Here is a 17088-nt window from a genome sequence, read left to right as displayed (position 1 = left end):
AGCTTTATATTATGTTTTTTTTTTAATCATACCAGCGCGTGTGCATGTGTGTGTGCATGTGTGTGTGTTCACCTGGCAGGGCAGGTCGCAGGCCATGCGGGGTCCTACTGGGGGTGATGCCCCTGACAATACAGTCAAACAGGAAACTGATTTGCTCTCCTTCTGAACAGGACAAGAAGAAAACACCAGCCCCTGGAAGATGGATGAGAAGAGAGAGAGGCAGCGCTATCAGTGAATGAGAGACTTCAGTGATGGATGACTCAAGAAGAAAAATGATGGAGAAAAAACATTAAATCATCACATTTAACAGCATAAGGCAGTAGTAATCAGTATAACCTATGGCAGAGGTAAGAAAACTATTGTATTAAATAGTGAAATATAGAGTAAAATAACATTTCAGAGCAAGGCCAAACACTTTTTAGTGAGGTTCAGTGGACTGTTGTAAAGGCAAGGCTGTCCTTTGAGGCAGCAGCGACCCTTTCTTTCAAAGGTTACATAAAACATCTTTCATTCACTCTCCTGTGAAGCCCACACTGAGGTAGGAGTCAGCAAAAACACAAGGCAAGCAAAAAAAATCATGAAACATCAAAATCTCACATCGCTGTGATATTGAAAAGACGGCCACAAAGTGAGCCCTTGCCCAAGGGTCGGGTTTTAAGAATTCATCTTTGTTCTCATGAAACTGAGTTTGCAGCTAATAAAAAACCCAGCTGAGATCGTAGAGCAGAAAATTGTTGAAAACAATTTTTCTTTCCGAGTTGCTCTCGAGTAACGCCAGTCAGCAAAGTGTCCTTGCTTTAAATGTAATTTTAAACAAGAGATTTTTCAGACTCTTCCTTACATTCAGAAGAATGACCTATATGAATCTACAGTTTTGTAAAGGTTTTTATCTCACATAAGGTGACAGTTACAAGTTTACAAGTTACAAAGTCACAAACCATGTGGAAGCCCTTCTGTACACCTTCAGACATTCAGACATAAAAAAAAGTTTAAAAATCACCCTTGGAGGACCACAGTTTTGCAAAATTGCAACATCTATTTTAAACTGCCCAGTAGTAGTATTTAACCTGTAGTGTGGCTTGGGTTTTAAAAATACTGAAGATTTCTTAGGCTTACTAAATATCTAAGCATCTTAAGCACCATCAGTTATATTACAGCTGCTTCAAGAGGGTATGAGGTCCGAGAGTCTGTCTCTACCAACACCTGATGGAAATATCTGCTGTACCCAAATGGTGTGACGTCCTTTGAGACCATAATTTTTACTTCAACCCTCCTTGTCCATCATTTGCAGGTAGTGTGCTCTGACTTACTCAAAACAGTTGCGGATGAAAATGCCAAAGAGCTGTTGGCATGCTCCAAAACAAAGTAAATTTGCAGACTGGAAAACCAAAACAATGAGCTGAAAGATGCTGCAAAGCTCAGTAGAGCTGAGGGGAGCTGCAGACTCCAGAAATCATTTTCTCTGGGTTTATCACTATGGGCGGCGCCTTTCACAGTATATTTACTGCACCGGATATGGCTAAAAGTTCATTTCCATCTGTCCAATTAATCATTTGTTAATCAAAAATTATTGATTACGGCTGCTTTACTGGGCATGATTGTGAGTATAAATTGTTTACATGCATTGTCAGGTATAACTCAGCTTAATAAATCCTACTCTTTGCTATGAATGATCATTTATTTTAGGACACAGCATAGTGAAGTGAGGAAAGTATTTCTAGTCCTGTCCTTTTTATCTGGTGTGAAAAACAAACACATATTCAGAGGCCTCGGGAGGTTTTTTCTCTGCACAGGCAATTTTGGAATATTTTTTCAGCATTTATGGAGCAATGTCATCATGACATACTCTTGCATTAAATAGAACTCATTTGGATTTGTTGGGATGAAACAAAATGTGTTTCTCCAATTTCTGTAATTTTCTCTGAGGGCATATTTGGCAGTTATATTTGTATTTTTTTATCTGTTATGAACACCAAAGCAGCCTTGTTGGACCTTGTTCTTATTTATTTTCTCACAAATATGCTGAGTTCAGTTACATGGCAGCTCATCTTTAAAGAGGCCGTTCTGGTTTTCTTACTGCAGCAGCACTAAATTATTTTGAGTACAGAGAGGAGCAGCTTTTCTGTCAGTCAACAACAGACAAACTTTCATCCACGACACAAGCTGACAACTTTCTAACAGCGATTAATGACATACAGTACACTGTATGAGCAATGAGTTAAGGCAGGTGGACTGCTGTTTTATCCTGGAGAAGTTTCACCACTCATCGCAGAGGCCTCGACACTTGTACTGACAGGTGGAAAGTCAGGCACAGTTTATCCTTTGAGAATCATTCACACCTCAATGTCACGTGACATTGGAGCGGTTGAAGTTGCCTTTAACTTTGTACTTCTGAAAACCTTCTGATCTGGATCACAGACTGTAAAATAAAACAGGACGGCATGACAGCTCCCTAAAAGTGAACACAAAACACCTCGATCACCCCCTGGTGGCTGGCCGCAGCCGTAAACCGCACTCCCTCCATGTTAGTGGATGGGACACGGGCCAAACTACAACAACAAAGTACACGTCAAATAAGATTTTCCCCAAAGTTGGTGTCTGTCGTTTTAGGTAGTTCTTATCCAGCTGATCTATGTTTCGCTTGGTTTTGAATTAATTTTTGATGTGCTTGCAATTAATGGTGCTGCTCATGATCGGTCGGAGAGCAGGAACTTGGTACCGCGGAAATGACTGTTGTGCAAACTCTGGTTCCAAATGACGTCAATAGCGCAAGATGGAAGCCGCCCATGTTTTGGGTTAGCTATCTTAATATAGTCATTGATCTAGATAAATATGAACAAATTACACTCTGAGGCAAAAATGCTGTGCAATACTTTAGAACATCTGATGCAATCAAAGAAGTATTTCACTGCTGTTGAGTTGGCCTTTAAATAAAACTAGGATGTCTCTGCTGTAGAGAGATGCAAATACTTTTGAAATCGGTGCTACGTGACCAGAGAAAACAGAGAAAAAGGACGCTTTTGCTCAAGAGGTAGAAAACCTACAACTACCAGAATGCACTGCACCACGTGAAAGCTCCTGCAAAGTCGTACATGTGAAACAAAGGCAGGCAGCCAGCAAGAAACAATCTCATATTACAGTTATTGCAGAGCGCCAAAAAATATGAGGCAAGTAACAGACAACACAGTAACAGATAAACAGAGACTGTGCTCTCTCTTTGTATTGTGTGATAGTTGTATTTGTTTGATAATTGTATTTGTCTGTTATTATGTCTGTTACTATTTGTCGTTTTTCGTTCAGCACTGCCAAGTTTTATGTATTCGGCCAATGGTATGTAGGCACATACTACCCACATTTTTTTGATAATCAGCAAATAGTCCCTTAAAGACAAATAACCAAACACGTGCATCAAAATATTACCATATGACAGTCTGAGATGTGGTTGTGTGTGTGTTTATGCCCTCTGAGGAACATGGAAAAAATTGCTGACATAGCATGTCAGCTTAAAATTGCCTTTATCTAGATCACAAGGCTCGACAGCCGTCCAACCTCTACGGAGGATCATTTATTACGCTGTCTGCATGGGAGCACTAAAACCCTGTGTGTGTGTGTGTGTGTGTGTGTGTGTGTGTGTGTGTGTGTGTGTGTGTGTGTGTGTGTGTGTGTGTGTGTGCGTGTGTGCGTGTGTGTGTGTGTGTGTGTGTGTGTGTGTGTGTGAGTGTGTAAGTGTGGTACAGGGTCAACAGGAACACATGTGGACCTGATAAGCCAGAAAATATCCGTCTAGCTAAGACACGGCTCTGCTCCAAATATTATCGATTACAGAGCACCCTGGCCTCATTATCACATCGAATGGAAGCTGGAGCACTGATATACACTGCTGCAGCGTGTGCATGTGACTGTGCACCAAGAGGCAAACATCCATCCAACTACTGACATCCATGACGACCCAGCTCAACTGATTACTGCCGAGTAAAAGGCTTTCCAAAGCACGACTGCCCACTATCTCACAGGATTGGCTGCTTGGCTGTCAGGGTGTGTATGTATGTCTGTGAGTCCCTGGCAGCAAAAAGGCTCGTCATGTCACTGTGGTGTATGTCGTCCAAGACGCAGCTGACTTTCAAAGTGCAGCTGCAGCAGAGTGCACGGTGGCAGTCAAGGGTAAAATATTTTTATACAGCCGCATTAGATGACCGAGGGACCCGCTTACTGATTTGCTTGAGCAAAAAGGCCCCGAGGGAAATTATGGAGCAGAGAGGTTAAAGGAGTTATTTTACATCAAAGTACAGTGCTCCAAAAGTACAGCCTAATGAACACTTCACAGTTTCTCGCTAAAATTATACAGTGCTTTTCCTGCATCATTTGCACATTTTTGCACTGATCATGGCCCGATGCGAATATGTTCCACTGTTTTTGAATTTTCAAGCATACTAAGGCACTGTGTGTTTTTGAAGAGCTCCTCGTGTTCAAACTCTGCAAAGTGTATCGGTTCCTATGTATTCTAATGTTTTTGCATGATTTATTAGTGCCCATATTTTATCATGGTATTTGCATTAAATTTGCACACATACTCCAACAGAACTCCCACACAGATTTCAGCATGTTAATACAGCAAATAAGTCACGTTGCAGAGCATTTGCTTATGGATAAGTGCACAGAAACACTCAAAACTCTTCTTGACTTCATCTGGGTGATGTCATATAACATACTAAAATGCTTTTTAGGTAATGTACAAATAGAGTGATGCAAGGAGGACTTTTTTCGTAGGCTGACGAGGAAGTTAGCGTTGCCATGGTTCCCTTGTCAAAAAGCCAACGAAATTTTTAGATTTTAGATTAGATTTAGATTTAGAATTAGATTTCTGAATGCTGCAGAAAATAAGCTCTGTGACTAACAAAGGTTTATACTTGTTTTGTTCAACAACATAATCTTCACAAATGAATACTACTTTTTAATTTTTTTAAGCATAAATAAAACGGTCAGAAGTAAATACTAATGTTAGGTTGTAAATGGACTACACTACTTCACTACCACAACAAAGCTGCAAACCCATGTTTGGTATAATGACACTCTGAGGTCTGATACAGGCGCTTGTTAGAAACCAACCTTTATTTTAAGACACCCTAAAACCTAAAATTTCATGAGCAGGATATTTACCAACATATTTTATGATGAAGAGCAAAATGTGAAAATCTCTTAAGCTTGTTTTAATCACAGATTCTTTACCAGGCATCTAACTTAAATTGCATCAAAAAAAAGCTGACTTCAACGGAAGGGAACTCGGAGAGCAAAAATGCTAATTCATTACCGGGTTTATGGATTCAATCCTGTACCACTCTTTAGGGCTGTGTATGCAAGAATCTGATACAGGGGTTATGATTCAGTATTAGAGCTGTACCCGACTCAGAATCATGTCAGCCGAATCAGATTCAGCAGTTCAATACAAACATTCAGCAGTTTATTGGGGGTTTTTTTCCACATCAAGTTTTTAAGTTTGAACGGGATTGGCAGGACGTTCAGATGGCATCACAGCAGCATACACATGATGTAGCAAACAAGCTGACCCCCAACTATGGCTCAGAAATGTGCAACAACATTTTTTGCAGACACTAGATACCAACCCAACCCAACACAAGATGAACTACTGCCACAATTTTTTTTCATGTAATCTATGAATTAAAAATTGAGTGTTTTTGAAAATTGATACAGTATCACAAAACATTTCGTGACACTCAAGTGTATCAATATTTTCTTAAAACCCTAACCCAACTGTAAGCCGACAACTTGGTGTGTTAATGCCCAAAAGAAAGTCTGCAGTGGGTGAGGCCAAACTGCAGCTCATAAAATCACTGCTGAGCACTGGTATGTTCTGCATGTACTCAACAAATACAAATCAACATGTAAAAATGTAAGCCAACACTGAGCTTTACCTTGCACTCATGCAAGGAATGTCACTTGTCGATTTGACTCTCACATCTCTGTCTTTCTGTCACTTCTGTTTCTGCAGCCATGCCAAGAGGGCCTCTCTCTGCTGCCCCGGTGGCTGCTGGGCAATATGTAGATGAGCTGAAGAAAAACATTGGCATTGGTGGTCTAGCCAGCAGGGACTATGTAATTGGTTGAGTGGCGACTACAGAGGGGGCTGGTATTTATAGATATTGCCCATTCGAACACTGAAACCAGAGCCCGTGGCCCTCATGGTTATTCCTGTATGAGCCATGAGACTGATTGCGCACACACACTAAGACAGGCGTCACCTAAGCACATGCAGGAACTTTCTCTTAACAGCAACACAGGGGAGCTAGAAAAACATTTTCAGGTATGTTAATAAAACCAAGAACACAGCAGCTGTTGGCTGTTAGGTTTCCTCACAATAAACACTTTAAACATTATCCAGTTTAACACTTACTATCTTCCTGTCCATGTCTCTCTCGCTCTCTCTCTCTCTCTCACACACACACACACACACACACACACATCCACACCCAAAAACAAAAAACTGCCTCTCATTCCTCACATTCATGCCCACATCAACTGGACATTCAGGGGATACCTAAACCCTAGCAACCACACAAACACACACTATTATTTGGTGGGCAGGCTATAGTGTGGTGGGTTCACACATAGAAAGACATTTTTTAGGCGGATAAAGTTACCGTATAAACATCTGCAATAAATAACAGGTTTTTATGAGAGTCTGTTAGTGTTAGATGACAGATCTATCAACCTCAGAGCACTGGAGAGAAATGAAAGGGAGCATTTATTGATCTACAGGAACCACTTAAAAAATATGGATTTTGGACAACTGTGCTGCAGTGGTTGTATATCACATGGACAATACTGGTCCAGTGAGTTTTTGGTTGGTTAGACTTTGAAACTCACTCACTTTCTCTCTCACGCTGAACATAAGTCTCCTACGGCCGACTGCATTCACATGGATTTTGTGACCCTCCAGGGGGAATGCTAATAAATAGACCTGTTTTCTCAACTTCTAAGAACTTTCTCCAAATTCGAGGGTATCTTGTTCAATGTATCTTGTTTTATGAGGCACACTGCTTATACAAAATGCAACATGTCTCATCATTAGTGCTTCTAACGATGTCTTGGATATCGGTGTAAAATGAGAACATAGAAAGTGGCTCTTTGATTATGAGGAACTGACATCAACATATAATGTTGGTAATCGATTTCTTTTTAGCTGCGCATTCACTGTACAATTTTAGAAATTTTGTTAAATGTTGACTTTTTGGACTGTTCTTTTGAAATTCTACACCAAAAACGTCCCTAATATAGTTAGCCATTTATACCCTAATATAGTTAGCCATTTTTTAACATTTTAATTGTTGACTTTTTGGACTGTTTCTTCCACATTCTATATTATAATGTTAAAATGCTATACTATGACTTTTTTTGACTTTTGGAACGATGACTTTTTCAACCATTTTTTCCACATCCTGTTCTATGGCATTTTGCGACATAGTATAGCATGACTTTTTTCAACATTTTAATTCCAACTCATTCTGTACGAGTAAATTGTCTGCAATGTAGAGTCGAAGCTCATGGTTAATGTGCTCACACTGTACGGTCCGACCATCGAGCCACAACCTGAGAGCTCACACTGTAATGGATGTAAATGGATTACATAATTTAAAACCATGAAAACATTGATTTAAGCAGTTTCACTTTACAATTAATTTTTATCCAAAGCTGTTCAGCTTGTTAGAGACAAGCTGCAAACCCAGCACCTGCCAATGTGTGCTGATAACTTAAGATGTTCAGGAGGTTTTAACTGGGAGCCAAATTATCCACAGTGGACTCGTCTTCTACTAAACAATCAGACCTGAGGATTAATACACTGTATTAAGCAGTTTCTTATTAAGAGTCTGTGTTTTTCCGATGCTGTTTAGCTCGTTGCAAAGGCCTGCTGACTATGGGAGCCAATGTGAACATGCAAAGATGCAAATGTACCCATCTAGAGCCAGTTTTTGGAGTTTATTTTCTTCATTCTGGGCTACTGTGGAAACATTGTGGTGCAAGGTGGACAAAGCTCCCTATGTGGATATAAACGGCTCACTCTAAGGCAAAGGAAACACTAATTTTCAGGTACACTTAAGAAAACATATATTATATTCCACTTTTGCCAATATATGCACCCACATCCTACACACTGGACCTTTAAGTTCTACTGTAGCCCTGGTAAAAACGTCCCTTAAGTCATATTAGTTTGGCAAGTTAAATACAAATTAGAACAATACACACCAACACCAAAACAGAGCCAGTTATGGAGAATCTGTGCACTCCTCATAACTGTTATTCAGTTATTAGTGTTTAAGTGTTGCCCTTTTTGGCTGAGGGCCACAGTCTCTAAATCCACATGGCAGTAAAACCTTCTGAGACCAGGAGTTACTTACAGTATCCGCAGCGAGTCCCCCCCTCAAACACGAAGCCATTTGGCACAGCGCCATATCGACGCAACGCCGACAACTTCCAGTGACCAATGACAACAGGAGGGACGCCTCTGGTAAGGACCAATAGGTTGTTGCACAGGTGGAGGGAGGCGGGGCCGCTTTCCAGTTTGGTACCTGGCTCGACATTGACACTGAACCTGTGGACTGAAGGAGAGAAAAAGAGGCAGAAGATAAGCGCGTGTGTGGTTTTTACATACTCGGTCTTAAGACTTGAAGGTAATTGACAAATCATTGATCATAAAGCACATAAATCACACAACAAATGAGGTGGAACATAAAAACAAACCCCCAAGGACTACACACACATAAAGCACATGAACACACATGTACAGTGTGACTGATGGCAGTGGTAATGATGATGAAGCAGTTCTTTAAGCTCTGCTGGCTGCAATTTGTCACTGCTCAGTCTGTGCAGATGGCACTTTCGTTGTGCCAAGGTCTGTCTCTGCCTCTAACAGCCAAACACACTTCACACTGTCACACATTGTATATACATATATGTATATACAACGTGTGCCCAAATGACACCATTAGTTACAAGACAAACATTAATAAATACAAACTAAGTAAATATATACAGAAAGCACTTTCATATAAAATGAGTTTTTTCTCTTCACTTCCGACTGCAGAACAGACCGAGGGGCTCAGCCAGCTTTTTTCTCGGATAATTATGCAAAACTTACTGCCTTGAAGAGAGGAAATCAGTATACTTTAGAAAATGTTAACAGCAGTTGTAAAGTATTCATAATTTGCAAGAAAGATAAATTATGGTGAAAGGGTTTCAACGTTTTGCCAACAGCATTGTGAAGAAACTTCAGGCATGAAATCAACTTTTGTTGGGTAAAGAGAGTTGAGGGAGAGATGCACAATATTGGATTTTTTTTTGCCAATATATAACAACTCATTTGGGTTATAACTGATACCAATGTCGATGTATCCACTTTTTTCCACACTTACTTTTAGAGACTGTCAGGTCTCTTCTGTAGTGGAATTTACATTATATTATCAATACTAACCAGCAGATGGAGCCATGAAATACAATGCTTTTATGTGTATGCAATATTTGTTCATTGTGTAAAATAAGAAAAATACTTAAACTTTGGTTATATAGAGATGCCATAATTGTTCAAATAATGATTTCTTTTAAACTAAGCATGTAAGTCATCCTACTTAGACAGGGTTGAATGATGTTTTCCCTGAGACTCTCCACAAAAACCTTTATCTATTCGTTGTGCTGCGAGGCTCAACGTGCTAACAGGGCTGATGTTTGACATCCAAATGTCTGTGGTTAAACGTACTTGTGTCGTTCTTCCTAGAATTTAAAGCTCTCCCCAAATCACTCTGCTTTTTAAACAACAAAAAAGTTGCCCTGACTGAATATACCTCTTTATGTGTATGCCTGTAAACCAGTTTATTTTTCTTATTACATGTATTTTTATTTATTCTTAATACATGTAATAATAATACTTAATACTTGTATCATATTTGTATATCTTTGTAGGACTTTTAGATATGTTGTTTTGTTACCGGTGCTGTATTCTTTACTTGATGTTTTGTACATGCTCACAAAAAAAAAAATCGGTTTGCCTTATCGACAGAACTCAGCATGTTGGCCGATTTCGATGTGATGACTAGTCGATATTATCATGCATCCCTGGTTAATGCTTTAGCATTGTCAGCGACAGAAAGCACAGCTACAATCTGGGTTTCAAATGTTTTAATTAGGATGGAAATTGTTCTGCGACACGAGACCTTAATATGAGAAAAACTACTATTTGTGGGTTTCAAGAGGAGATAAAATGACGTGACATTCAAATAATGATGGTGCTAGCGGATAATATGATTAAGGGGTGGAATGGAGCCTCCAAAATATCCTCAGGTGGTACTTTGAAATGCGGAGGAAGACAAATTCATTGTTCAGAAAAAATGTTTATAAGTATAAGCACTGACAGGACCGCCTAGTGCTTAGAAAATGTAAATTACATTCAAAGCCGGGCTGTGAAGTACAGCAAAAAAAAAATCAGGCTGGAGTTATTTAAAATTCATGATAACAGAGAGGACATTTCTCAATAAAGTTTGGAACGAAGGTAAAAAGTTATTTGTCAGGGGTCCAAGTTATAGTTCTTATGTAAACCAGTGCAAACTTATAACTGAAAGGCAGAGTTTTAACAACAGATAAATGCTTGTGTATATAGATAAATAAATAAATATAAGAAAGCAAGTGGATGATTCAAGTGAAAGATTGTATCATCATACAAAAGGTTGACTTTTTTTTACTTTTCTTGCAGTTCTTATTGTGAAAGGGAAGCCTCAACAGGCTAACTAGAGGAGGGAGGTGGGAACAATGAAATAACACACTAAAAATGAACCTTGACTTGCAGGGTTTCTCAATTGCTAATTTCAGAGCAGAATAATAAAGGTGCAACATTCAGAGCCTGGGCAGGTGTTCAGAGCTACCACTGTGATAGTCTTTGCTTTTTTTAATGGAGCTCTGTACACGTGTTTTTATTGATCCACAGAACCATTGTGTGACTTTTTGTGATTTTATGTGAGTCTTGTGTGTGTGAATGCTTCTTCGGGTTGTTTGAGCCTCCTACCGAAGGCAATTTTCTGTCTCCGTTTTCTAAATATTGAATCGAGATGTGTTACTTAGCAGTTCTGCAGTGCACATTTAAAGAGCTGTGGTGTAATTTAAAATGAATCTGTAGTGGGTGCATTATTCAGTACGGGATATTGGTTTATTAAAACATGCTATCCTTGAAATCTAAAAAAAAAGGTATAACAGAATGTCAAAATATGCTCCCCATATCCTGACAGTACACACAGCCCTGTTTGTAATCATTTTTTGATAGGTAACAAGACTCTGGCCCTGTTTATACCTGGTATTATTATACGTTTTGGGTGATGTAAATGACCAACAATGACGCATTGTGATCCAATCACTCAAACCACTCAAACGTGTCAAGATGCGTTCCCAACATGGACCTCGTCATCAGTGCCAGACATGGTGGTTGTCTTGTTGACAAGGTGCTAATGCCCTATAACTTAACCATTTTGTGTTGAGATGTATGCATGACCATCCATTGTTTTACCCCGTGGACGGACACGTGTTGAATTCTGCTGACAGCGATATCTTCAGCTGTACTGACAGAACCACTAACAGACTAACAAGCATGCTACAGAGCAGTCCACTTGAGTTTCATGGATGTATTATAGCAAGTCTGGATACAGCACGGAGGCAGGGCCTCATTCCTATGACAGCTGCTCATTGGTGCATGAAGCAAAAGAGCTCTTTCTCCAGGTATAAAATATGATAAAATACGAGGATCTACTCGCCCATAAGGCATGCTCACTAGAAACTTACAGCAGCCAAGCGTGCCCGAGTGGATAACTTCTGCCGGCGGACATAAGTGACTTCTGGTTTAGCGCTTCGCTAGTTTGAATGGCGGTCTAAAAAATGTTATCTTGCGGCTCTTTTAGACTTTACAGATGTTATCAAACTGGATGGCTTAAATCTAGATAGTAAGTAAGTTGTTTCGCAGGAGTTTTGATGCTCACAAAAAAGTATCTACTGATTTACAGACGTCTCTTTCCTGATGTAAGTCAATGGAGAAAAGTCTTTCTGGGCCAGACATGAATGGACATGACCGACCTGGGCGGTGTAATTCCACTTTTAGCCACAATGTAAAACTGGCATCAGAGCCTAGCGCATTTCCTGGGGGCTTTCTTGGCTCTGATCACCGAAATGCAGGTCTAAAAAGACTCTCTGTAACTAATTTGAACTACTGTGACGTTTTTTGAAAAAGCAGCATGAATTGACAGAACCTCGCAATTGCCTGCACACAGCTCTCACCTCTGATGCCACAGGCAAACATGAAGGCGGCTGAGCCGAAATGACAGCAGCAAACAGTGCCAGTCACAGTGCTAACGGTGCCAAAACGGTCCAAAAATGGCAACAGTGCTGACAGAGCAGAGAGATTTTATCCTGGGGTAAGTGGAAGGTGGGAGCTACACTTCTGAAACAATGTCATCTTGTCACTGTTATCAGCAGTAATTGTCATATGAGCACAGAGCAGCAGGGATTAGCTAGCCAGTGGGACATAAAGGAAGAGACTCACATGTACTAACATGCACATGCAGCCAGCCTGGCAACCAAAACAAAGAACAGAGCAGCTCCACGCACAACGCACAGAAAGAGTGACTTCATTTTCTACTCAGGGCACTATTATTTTTACTTTATTTTTACATAAAAGATAGTTGTTGACTGCTAAAAATGCTGTGAATGTCGTATATAGAACCTTTAAGCGAGTAAATCTCATAAAATGTGTAAGAGCAACTCCATCTAGCACAGTTCACCCATAAAAATGGGATTCAGAGTCCTTTGGCATTTCTTACACGTGGACCTTTCCCCTCTCCTTTTTCCCCTCAGCTGAACACTTTCCACCGAAAAGAAAGATGTGAGGGTGAGACAGCAGATTTTGCAGATAGATGAGGACCAGAGTGATGGAGGACAGATTTTATCTGTCTGTGTAATTCCACTTGTCATTTCTTTGATCAGCTCTGACAAGTGACCTCCAGTGGAGTGTTTTTATTCAGCAACACTGTTATATACATTGTAGCCAACCAACTTCTAAATAATTGAGAATACTCTAACTGTATATGCATAAGATCACATTCAGGCTTTACGCTTTCATGTTAAGGCCAAAAAGAACTGGGTCATGGTGAAGCTGATGTAATTCTATGTCTTGAATAAGCAATATTTTAGATGCTAATACTGAATCAGACACTCTTTGAAACAAATATCTCTATCAGAGGGTTGTATATCCTGCTGATACACAAAAAACAATCTGCTCTTCAGATGTGTGCAACTCTCTGGGCTCCTTGCTTCCTCAGTTGCATATTGCAAACACAAAAACCAAGCTGATGTAAAACTAGCTGAATTTCTTGATGTGTGTTATCCAAGTGCAGCTCCATGAAGCAACTTTCCCCTTCAGTGCCTAAACCATCTGCACATCACATCCTTGAACAAGTGCTCAGGACTGTGACAGGCCAAACCACTGACCTTCTCCCAGGCTGTAGCGGATGCGAGCATCCCAGGCCAGTACTGCGTCTCGGCTGTTGAAGCCCAAGACTAGCGTGTGAGCCAGGCAGAGGATGGAGAGCGTGTAGGATACGCCGTCATACCCGGGCCCTGGCTCCACACCACAGATCCCCTGGGGGAGGAGAGTAAATTACACTGATTTATATTAGATTGTATAACTAATGCTCTGTTATTCTGTATTGTTTTTAATATCTCAAACAAATAGTCTCATCAGCCTAAATCAAAAGAGTCGCTTGTATTCTGATTGAGGTCAAGTGTATTTTTTAGGTATGAATACTCCTCTTTTCTCCTCTTTCACCTCCACTGTTATTGAAGCAAGATGGGTTTTTTTTGTTGTTTTTCTTTTAAGATTATTTTTTATGATGCTGTTTTTTGCAGTTTTTTGATAAATGCTTCTACCATCAGACAGTCTACTTGTTATACACCTTTCAGGTCAAGTGTGCGGCATTTAGGGGGCAGAAATATTAGCAGAAATTGAAAATAAGATAGTAAGTATGTTTTCTTTAGTATAAAAATTACCTGAAAATAACAATCTTTATTTTTCATTACCTTAAAGATATTCTTGGGGGGGCTTTTTCAATGCCTTTATTTGATAGGACAGATAGAGCGTTAAAGGGGGAGAGAGAATGGATTACATGCAGCTAAGGGCCAAAGCTGGACTTGAACCTGTGGCTGCTGCGGCCAGAACACAGCCTCTGTACATGGGGTGCCTGCTCAGCCAACTGAGCCACCAGGTGCCCCAGTTTTTTGTTACCTTAGAATGAGCAGTGGAAAAACACTGATTGTTTTTTTATCGTAAAACTGCTTTATTCAGTGTTTTACTGGTTTTAATCACCAAGTCTGTCTGTTTTGGAGAGGATGGGCCCTCTGCAGAAAATCTGTCAACTGTTAAAAACCCCCTGAACATTGAGCCGGTCCAGTTGACATCACAGCAATGTGGGGGCGCACACGATGAATGGTATGCAGAATTACCTGTTTGTCAATTTTTACTTTTACATAGTGTTTGTATTGTGAAACACATCATAACAACTTTGTAGTGGCATTTTCATTCAGCTGATTTGTGTTTGATAGACGTCTTTGTGAGCGTGCAGTAGCCTACAGGTTTCTGTGGTGGGTGGGGTGTCTGGTGCTGGAGCAGCTCATGCAGGTTCTCAGTACATGATGTTCAGAGTCTGGCCAAACAAACATGAGTTTCCTGTGGGCATCTATGTTTTCCCGAGTAGATGCACTGAAATGCATTTAGATCAGAAGTCTTAAAAACCGACATGGAGTAATCGACGTCTGACTTGCAAGGGTGCGCACCTTGCCTGTTTGTTTTGGTGTGGATCAGACCTTTGTTAATAACTCAACTCTCTGCAAAAACTTCCTGAACATCTGGATCAGAAATAACATTTTAAAGGCATATTCTTTTTTTAAAAAAACTTTCAAAATCATACAGTTTATCTACCAGAAACTGTGGAATATGGTTGTTCGTGGTGCAGGAAGGATAACACATTTTGCCCCAGCCACCCCGCTGCTCTGATAATGCAGTACTGCTCCTTACCATTTTTCTGGAAAATAGTGTGTACTGGGTAGGGGTTGACCGATATTGGTTTTTCAGGGCCGATACCGATTATTAGTTAATGAGACCAATAACAGATATTTGGAACTGATATGCATTTACGATAAAAATAATAGATTTTCTGCTATTTTTATAGTTTGGAATATAACAAACTCCAACACAAAACCTTTTTTAAATGTCTTTAGCAAATGTTTGATCAAAACTGAAACGTTTAACATCATATACAGCCAGTTCCCAGCAACTCCTTTTATAAAGTCAAGTGAAAATTTAAATAAAAAATGAAAAAATAGAAATAGCTCTGTGAGGTACTGTGCAGTAAAAGTTCCTCCAATGCTGACACTTTCTTTGCACTTTTAATCAATTAATTTTATCAGCGGTCATTAAAATAAACGCAGACACAGACAATTGGCAAAATGCAAAATATCAGCACCGATAATTGGCCAGGCCGATTATCTGTACTGTACCCTGTACTGGGGTCCATAAACGGTCTTGGAATTGCTCGAATTGGGTATTGTTTGATTTAAGTTTTCTCTAATCATTAATTAAAGGACATTTTTTCACACCCACCCACCCCCTACCAATGGGTACGGATAAGAGGCCCACTTTGGAAAATTTTGCCCAAAATTCCTAATGGCTGATCCATCCATGTGGTATTACCATTATTTGCTCTGCGCCCTGCACATGTGGCAGAAGAGGAAAGCCTGAAGTGCGTGATGCAACAACACTAAAGAGCTGTAATGTAGCTGCACTTGAGATCAGAAGCAGCGAGCCTTTGGTCTTCTGCAGCTTTACGTACCTCCAGCGTTACATTGAGCCTCTCCTTGTGGCCGCTGCCCTTTTCCTTCCCTTTCTTCTTCTCCTTATACACCAGCAGAGTTAGACAGTCTGATGCAGAGACACAGAGACACAGAGAGAGACACTTTACAGACAGACAGGCTTAAAAGTCAATATTGCATTTAATAGCAGAATGTAGAACAACAAAAGCATCACTTTTTTTGTAATCTCTGCTGTGTGATGCCAGTGTTTACACCACAGCTGTCATAACAAAGCCTAAAACAATGAACTGATCCACAGGCACAGCTGATGAAAGGAAAGACACAAATACACACGCATGAACACACACATGCAGAGCAGCACAGCATACATTATACCCACTTTCTTCAAGGACACAGCAGTGGGCTACAGCTTGAGCCACATGTTTGTGTATGCAGAGAAGCACAGTGTCTGTCCTCACAGCATCTCAAGTGAAACTCAATACTGTTTTGAGACATACTGCTTTCATTTTCTGCCAAGCTTGCAGAGAGAAACCTCTGTTACACCGTGGCAATGTCACAGGTTACGTATATCGCTGGAAGGCTTTCAAATAATTAACTTGAAATCTAACTGGCACTAAAAACCCTTAAGATCTAATTTAATATCCAATTTAATATCCAGACTCGTAATTCGAATGAGACAGGCATCATTCAGTTGTCTGATCCTTTAAAGGTGAATTTGGTCAATTAAATAAATCCAATCGATCATTTGAGCTGGAGTATTGCGTGACATGCCCACGTGTTGACGCGTATCCTGCGCGCTCCTGTGGCGCACAGCCAAGAGACCAATTGACAAATTGTGATTAGTTTAACTGCAGAAAAGGAGATGAGATTAGTGCTGCATGACACGGAAGAATTAACTTTTCCGTCGCTGTAAAAATGAGCATTTTGTGTGGGAACAAGATTGAGAAATTTAAATCAGTTTTCCATACCTGCCACCGGAGAGGGCTTCCGAAGAACGACGCACCGAGTCTTCCACTGCAGAAGTTTGTAAAGAATCAATAAATGACAAAGTATATTCCCTTAGCTGGTCCTAAAGTATGGACAAACATTTTAAAGTTAAAAAATAAGAGAAACACTGGAGAAATTTACCTTTTTTCCATCTCTAAACTTGACTTGTCCGTCCGCGACAACTGTATCCGTCAT

The 17088-nt window shown here is 40.1% G+C and overlaps 1 protein-coding gene across 1 annotated transcript in view; it reads right to left on the bottom strand.

Moving 5' to 3' along the window:
* LOC121942054 (protein Dok-7-like) overlaps positions 1-17088 on the bottom strand; it is a 45722-nt gene extending 28634 nt beyond the window's left edge. Inside the window, 6 exon segments of the mRNA XM_042485133.1 lie at positions 73-192; positions 8412-8612; positions 13531-13681; positions 15927-16015; positions 16875-16920; positions 17035-17088. Coding sequence (XP_042341067.1) covers positions 73-192; positions 8412-8612; positions 13531-13681; positions 15927-16015; positions 16875-16920; positions 17035-17088 — 661 coding nt within the window.

Source organism: Plectropomus leopardus, chromosome 4, assembly GCF_008729295.1.
Source record: "Plectropomus leopardus isolate mb chromosome 4, YSFRI_Pleo_2.0, whole genome shotgun sequence".
Lineage (NCBI taxonomy): Eukaryota > Metazoa > Chordata > Actinopteri > Perciformes > Serranidae > Plectropomus > Plectropomus leopardus.
The sequence above is the reverse complement of the archived record's forward strand: the minus strand, read 5'-3'. Positions and strand labels throughout refer to the sequence as shown.